Source organism: Octodon degus, unplaced genomic scaffold, assembly GCF_000260255.1.
Source record: "Octodon degus isolate 3935 unplaced genomic scaffold, OctDeg1.0 scaffold00146, whole genome shotgun sequence".
Taxonomy (NCBI): domain Eukaryota; kingdom Metazoa; phylum Chordata; class Mammalia; order Rodentia; family Octodontidae; genus Octodon; species Octodon degus.
Window position 1 is genome coordinate 4,364,758 of NW_004524722.1, and position 7,787 is coordinate 4,372,544.

Here is a 7,787-nt window from a genome sequence, read left to right on the forward strand (position 1 = left end):
CAGAACAGAAGGACTTACTCACAAGTGGGTCTCGGCTGGCTCTGGGGGGATCCAGCAGGCAAAGGGGAGCCTGGAAGCTCTCCCACACTCACTGGGCCTGGGCTTGGGCTGGGTCTGGAGGGGTGCCAAGAGTGAGGCTGAAGTTCTCTTTCACAAGCTGAGTCTGGGCTGGGTCCAGAGGGGTCCAGTAGGCGCAGGGGAGCGCGGAAGTTTTCCTACACACTTGCCAGGCCTGGGCTTGGGCTTTATCTGTAAAATCATTCTTCTTTCTTCTGGCAGGTTGCTGGACTCTGGAATACTTGTCAAAGCAATGACTTTGTGATGACAGGCAAAAGGCCTGGTTGTGGGCCTGTGACTCCAGGCTCACAGGTCTTTTCCACAACACCCTGTGATAACCCTGTCTCTGATCTGCTTGGTTCTAACTCCATAGATGATGGGGTTGAGCATGGGGGGCACCAGTAGGTAGAGATTAGCAAACATGATGTGCACCAACTGGGGCACATGATGGCCAAAACGGTGGGTTAGAAAGGTGAAAAGGGCTGGAATGTAGAAAGCCAGGATAACACAGATGTGAGAAGCACACGTGCCGAAAGCCTTGAAGCGAGCTTCACCTGAGGGCAGCTGCAGCACAGCTCTCAGAATCATCACGTAGGATACACTGATGACAAGAACATCAAAACCAACCACAGAGAAGGCCACAAACAACCCATAGGCACGGTTGACCCTGGTATCAGCACACAGCAACTTCAGCACGGCCATGTGCTCACAGTAGGACTGCGGAATGACCCTGCTGGGGCAGAAGGGCATCCTGGAGATCATGATGCAGAAGGGGCTCACCCATAGCAGCCCTCTCACTATCACAGCCATCCCTAGCTTTACCACCACAGATGTAGTCAAGATGCTGGAGTGTCGCAGCGGGAAGCAAATGGCCACGTAGCGATCCAGGGCCATAGCCATGAGCACCCCAGACTCCACAGATGCAAAGGCATGGATGAAGAACACCTGGGTGAGGCAGGCATGATACTCAATCTCATGAGCATGAGACCAGAGGATGGCGAGCATTTTAGGCTGTGTGGAGGAGGACAGGATCAGGTCAGTGATTGCCAGCATGGCTAAAAAGAGGTACATGGGCTGATGCAGTGTGTGATCAGTTCGAATTATGTATAGGATGGTAATATTGCCAACAGTAGCCACAACATACATGACACAGAACAGAAAGGCAATGTAAAACTGGGAATTCTTCAGGCCTGGGATTCCAAGCAGAATAAAAGACACAGGATGAGCAGAGCTGTTTCCTGAAACCACCATCACTGCATGGGTATTACATTCTCTGTCATGAAGATAATCTACTTTTTGTAGATTATAACAGAAAAACAGTTATTGTTGTTTGTCTGGATTCCATTGAGGGGTGATGCATGAGGATTATTGATGGGACAATTGCACACCTGCACTTAAACAAATTATGCTTAGCATAGTACTCCTCCTAGATATTTCGTTGGATTTTACAATTCCATAATAAGCAAGTTAGGCTCATTCGTAAACTGGAATAATTTCAACCGCTACCATCAATAATTTTTTTCAAAATAAGTGTTATTCATTGTTCTTTTTCATATGATGTCATTCACTCTGTGGTTAAAACAAAGTCACTAAAGCTGTACCTGTTTCTTAAGGGTTCCATAGCTTTCTCAAAAGTAGGATCTGTTAAGGGAAAATAATCATGATGAATATTGCCATCATATTTTATGTTCTTTAATTCTTGTTGGCTAACCAATTTTTCTGATGAATTTACCAAACTCAGTCCCTTTATTCCTTAGTCATGTCATTTGGACAAGTTTTCCAGGTAGGCAAGCAGTATATTCTAAATAGTGTAGCAGTTTGTGTAATGATTTTGAGATAGACTTGAGACCATAATGGTTCCCTTGAGGAGTTATACATGAAGATTATTAATGGAAAAATTGCACAGCTGCACTTAAATAAATCATGTTTAGTGTAGTACTCCTCCTAGATTAGCAGTGTGGAATTTTTTGCCAAAGCCAGAATATAAATATAACATAGCCACCAAGTCCACAATAGTACCAGTCCATTAAGACACTGTAGTGGAAAGGCAGCAGGAGCCAGTACATAAACGTATGTTTGTGGCTTAGTTCCAAATAAGTTTTATTTGTGGAAACAGACTGAAAGCTGGTTTGAACTGAAGTCTTCAGTTTACCAAGGGATGTCCTAGACTAGGTAATAACTTTTTAAGGGGTCAGTATTAAACAGTGTCCGATTTCTAGCAACTTGGTCTAGTGTGGAATAGGAGTTTTCTAAATATTTGTTGAAAAAAATCTCAACAAATTATAGTCATTAGCCTCTGAAAATAGACTAAGGAACTGATTTAAAGTATTCTAAAATGGCACATGGAGCTGTCTATTCTAAATTTATCTTGCACCATATACACAAGATGCTTACACCAATTTCTCATACTAGAGTTAGCACAGATGTCAGGCTGTATTTTGTGTACACCATCCTGCCCATTTTCACCTTTTCTACTCAGTTCTTTTTTAGTATATAAACTCATTTGTCCTGCATCTTGAATTGAAAGCTTTGCTTTTTGTTCCTTCTTTGCATCAAAACGTGTAAAAAAGAAAAATCTTTTTTCTAATCTCCCTTCATAAGTCACCTGCATGAAATAATAAAGTTTTATATTATTAGACTGAGTGGCTCCTAAAACAAATTGCTTTAAATCCACACACCCTATTTTTGATATGCCCTATATTTAAAATTGTACAAGAGAAATGCGTGTTAGATTCTATAATTATTTCTTTGTACTAGAAACTTCACTATTCTTACCACATAATTCTAACAAAACAATGTCATAAAAACTCAAAACATTGCTGCTGTGTAGATAATGGTCATAATTCATGTCACCTGGTGAACCAGGTCTGTGCTTTGTCTAGATTGCCCAGCATGATATCTCCAAGCAGGTTTGTATCCTCCACTTGAGCCTGGGTGTCTGTACTTATCTCCCTGGTGCCCTGTGTGTAAACCTCCCCTGATGGGACACAGTCACGAGCCTCAGGGCCAATTGGTAAAGAATACTTAGAGTATCCTCATTCTTGCACCAGGCAGGGGAAGAGGTGCTGCCCACAGCTCTAGTTTCTCAATGTGTGTGATCATCTCTGATGAAACTGGGGATTGTTATTTTATATACACAACATGATGGGCTCCCAAGTTGTATTGTGTAGAACTCCCACAAAACTCTAAAGCCTCATATGTCAATGCGAAAAGGTGGTTAGTCATTATTCGTCCATGATCATGAAGTAAATGATTGTCAGAGTACATGACTCCAAGCCCAGAGCTCTTACCAGCACATGAAGCTGCCTTTGATAGAGTAAGTGATTGCAATTCTGACCCGGTTGGCTCCCATATACATTATTGCCTGATCACAACAGAAGTGGATGTGGAGGAGATTGTGCAAGTATTCACTGATTTAGAGACAGATCTGCCTCTGGACCCAGGACCCCTGCTATTTCTCTGGGATGAAGCTCTGAAACAGGACTAAGCAGCCTGTGCTGTCCTCTGGGAATCTGGGGCTTTCCCTGAGATGGGATCTCTACCGGGTTCTGTGCAGGCACCTTCTTGAAAGACTCAATTGCTTTTTATAGTTTTTGTGGGTAGAGCTCCGGCCTCAATCACATTTCAATCCGTATTACCTTTTCATTTTGATAATATACTTTCTGTCTTCTCCCCCCTTTCATGCCTCTTCAAGTGATTTTTCAGAAAATAGAACTCTTCTCTTAGAATGTCTCTCAAACTTCCCCTTGCATTCCTCTTTCTCTGATCTTTTGCTCTCCAATTTCTTTTCTTGGGTGGACCAGGGAGGGCATGAAAACTACATTGAAATTGGAGATGGGGTCCTTGACAGGTACTTGTCTTTCCTCTCTGTACTTTCTTGATGCCTATGGAATCTAGTGTCTTCACTGTCAGAAATTTTCTTTTCTGTCTGTGATTTGGAATTTAACATGGGCAGATTTAAGGCTACAAATCATGCTTGGTAGACCAAGATCTCAGCAAGCTTTGGCAATTTTTGTCTAGCACTTTCAACATGAAAAATCAGTATTTTTTTAGCTTGCTGTTGGTTGGAAAGATGAAACTGTATCATATAAACAGTAGGAAAAGAGAACAACATAATTTCTCTTTTTGTCCCAAACTGGTACAAACACAGGGAGAAGTTTAATTCTTAGAGTCTGGGTGGCCACCCTTAAGAGATATGTCTCACAAAACAGAAACCCCAACATCATACCTACTTATTCCATCTACTTTATCCTACTACTAAACACATTATGTTTTCTTTTGTAGAAGTGAGAACTCTTAAAAGCGTAGTGAATATTGAAAGTTGAAATCAATTCATATGCTTTTCTAACTATGGTGCTACATTAATTAAAACTTGACCCTCTGTTTCAATTTTTATTTTCCTCCAAATAAAATGTAGCTTATAGAAACTCCCTCCATGTAGCTGTGGTTTGAAGGCACTTGGTTACAAGAACTATTTTCTCATCCTGAGAAGAGTTCCACTTTCAGCTGTGATGATGGGTTTGAATCAAGCAGTGGTGCCCTGGGTTCTTTTGGACCTCCCTATTCCTATTTCTTACACAGAAATAGTTGTTTCCATTACTCACCAGTCAAGGAACAGAGAGGTGAAATAGGTTGAGAACTTTAAAACACTAGTTTTAGAGAAATTTAGACCATTTTCCCACAGAAGGATTCCTGAAAATAAGGTGTAGAGCAGGTAGGGCTCAGCTTTAACCACTGTCAGGGACAGTGTTCCTACCTCTGTATGTCTTTCTGGAGGACAGCATGGAAGCCTCGCTCTGCAACTCACCGCACAGGGAAGCTCCCTGAACACTGATCTCAGTACCCCGAATTCTCAGGGAGTCACACTTTTCTTCACACTGCACTGCTCAGTTTTCCTGGAGATGCTGTGAGTCCTACTGCTCTCTGGAAAAAGGCGAGGTGACGGGGGTGTAGGAGTTACTCACCATACATTTTGCTATTTGTCTAAGCCAATCAATCCCTTTAACAGTGTTAATGAAGCTCTGGACTTCAGCCATTGGTAAAGACCTAGAGTAAGGTCTATTTAAAGGAGAAACCTGGCCAATCCATGCCCCCATGCATTGGACCTTCTCTCTCTCTCTCTCTCTCTCTCTCTCTCTCTCTCTCTCTCTCTCTTCTGTCCTGTGTTCACATTGGTTCTCTGAGAGCAGAGACTAAAGCTAGAAGCATTAACCCCTAATGTGCCTCTCTCCTCTGTATACCTGAATGCAAATACTGGAAATCTGAATGTATGTGCAAGATAATGTGCTGTTGGGATTATATGTGCGCTCATCTGTACATTTGTATCTTTTATTACCCAGATGCTGTCTCTCATCTGCATGTATATATGCAATTTGAAAGCATTTCAATGGTATTTCTTGCTTAATCTGGGAAATTGAGTGATATATATCAATAAATATGTGTGCTAATAATTGCCTTTGTATATTTGTGTATATAAGCTTGTGTTTATTTTAAAGAATAATTATTTAATTTAAGTAAGCATAATTAGTGATATTATCACTGTGTGAGATGTGGTCCCCATTATACTGCTTTGCGAAGGCACCAGAACAGCTACATGTCTGAGAGTGAGTTGGCATATCATTCTGCATACATACATTGTGTGTGTACATATAATTTGTGCTTGCTGAGGGTGCTGACTATCGCTTGGTGTTGCTCATGTACCTGTGGCTCCAAATACCCTCCTGAGTTTGTGACTTTACAGAAAGAGGAAAGAGATTAGGATGAACATATTGCTGCCATTATTTCTAAAACTTGGTAGGCATATTTACTCGAACCACCATGTATTATTTAGGAAAAAAACCCCAAGAATTGCAAAGGTTATCCAGTTTATATTAATGAGTACAAGGTAGGATGTAAAATATACCAAAAATATGGCATATTTTCAGGTATCAGCATGATAAAGTCATGAGTACAATTGTTTTAGGGAGTTTAGGTTTCAGGAGATATGGAAGTTTCCAATACATTGCGAATCTAGTGCTTGGAATTTGGTTTTATCTCAGCTTATACATTATTATTATTTGCTCATCATTTAATTTAACTTTGACATATTAACTCTCAGTGAAAAGAATATCATACAAAGCTAGTCTCTTTTTGCTTTTCTCCTCCCCCTCCTCCTTCTTCATTTATTTCCCTAGAGAAAATTTTGTTCCCCAACAAAATAGAATGTCTGGGGTTAAAGATGCTGTGTGTCTTCATCTACTGAATTATTCACATTCTCCAAAGCCACAGTAACATCAAGCCTTAATTTCCAAGTCAAGTTAATGATTTAAAAGCTCACAAAAGCGCCATACATGTAATTGATTATCAAAGGAAGGAATAGGGAGAGAAAAATGTCAGTGGCTTTAAAACGACTAGATACCTGTATAAAAATGAATCTTAACTTGTACTGAAAATTTAAAAACTCTTGGTAGGAGGTATAATCCAAAACCAAAAATTAGGGAACTAAAGCTAACTTTTGAAAGAATAGAGTTTTATGACTCTGGAGGGCAAAAATGTCTTATACAGAATAAAAATGATGTTCACTAGAATTAAAACTAAGCAATAAATGTCATAAGACAACCTTTGAAAGATAACATTAGAGAAGAAATAAAGAGACTATTCACAGCACATATATCTGACAAGAGAAACTCCCCAATCAATTAATGAACATGCAAGAATTATTAAAGTATGAAGAGATGGTTTATCCAGGTACTTCACAAAGAAAGGCAAATGAGTGGCTAATTTACATGTCCTTTATGCTATTTTAGAATTTTACATCATGCCATGTTATATATGCTTTTAAATAAAGTAAATTTTCTATATAAAAATAGTATTGTAGAAACGGATTAGTATAGGTAAAAGGGGGTATTTATAACAAAGTATTTGCAAGAAAGTGGGAGCACTGTAACACTCCTACTTGCATCAACTAAGTCATATCAGCCATCATTTTTCATATTCTAATCAAATTACACATTTTTATCAAGAAATTCTGCTTTTGCTTGCATAAAGTGAAGTTTTTATGCCAACTTCATGAAAGAGAAGTAAACATTATGCACTGCAAACTCATACAACAAAAGGAAGGGAACAAGCGGTGGGGGGCAGGGGGAACAAAAAAAGGGCTTGAAATAATTTTCTCTGAACATTTCTGTTGTTTAGGCTAATACAGTGGATGATAATATTGCCTCTGTGGCCAGGAAGGAAAGCCAGTTATGCCATCACTTACATTAAACTCAATGTAGACATGCTCAGATCAAATTATTTAACGCAGAAGTTCTTACAGAATTAATCTATGAAGTGTAACAAAAAAGGATAAATTTTAGATACTTTGAAATACAAAAAAAGACCATTTATGTGTACTTCTCTTTAAAATTAAAAGAAAATCAGAGCATGTGATTTAACCAATGAAGTAAGTATGTAAGATATGCAATCTTCGACAATCAAGGATGAGTTAAATTTACTCAAAAGCACCATTTAAGGCAATCTCAAGAAACAGCCTGTCTGACATGATTTAAAGAGCACAGCACAGGCCGGCCAAATAGCTCAGTGGATTAAAGTGCCTGCAAGCAGGCACAGGGATCGTGGGTTTGATCCCCTTGCCTGCAGTGCCAGACCCGCCCCCGGGACACGATGAGACTGCAATTACCAACCTGAAATCCCAGCTCTTGGGAGACTGTAAACAGGTGGATCACTATGGGTCTGATCTAGTAGTGGGA

The 7,787-nt window shown here is 39.8% G+C and overlaps 1 protein-coding gene across 1 annotated transcript; it reads right to left on the reverse strand.

Annotated features, from left to right (window-relative positions):
• Window positions 1–363: 363 nt before the first annotated feature.
• LOC101585527 (olfactory receptor 52R1-like) lies at window positions 364–1,308 on the reverse strand. The gene has a single exon (XM_004642083.2). It carries the CDS (start codon window positions 1,306–1,308, stop codon window positions 364–366), a length of 945 nt encoding a protein of 314 aa, XP_004642140.1.
• Window positions 1,309–7,787: the final 6,479 nt, after the last annotated feature.

Bases quoted from the DNA above. Each gene is read 5' to 3' on its own strand.
- LOC101585527 (XM_004642083.2), bottom strand. From the start codon at position 1,308: ATGGTGGTTTCAGGAAACAGCTCTGCTCATCCTGTGTCTTTTATTCTG.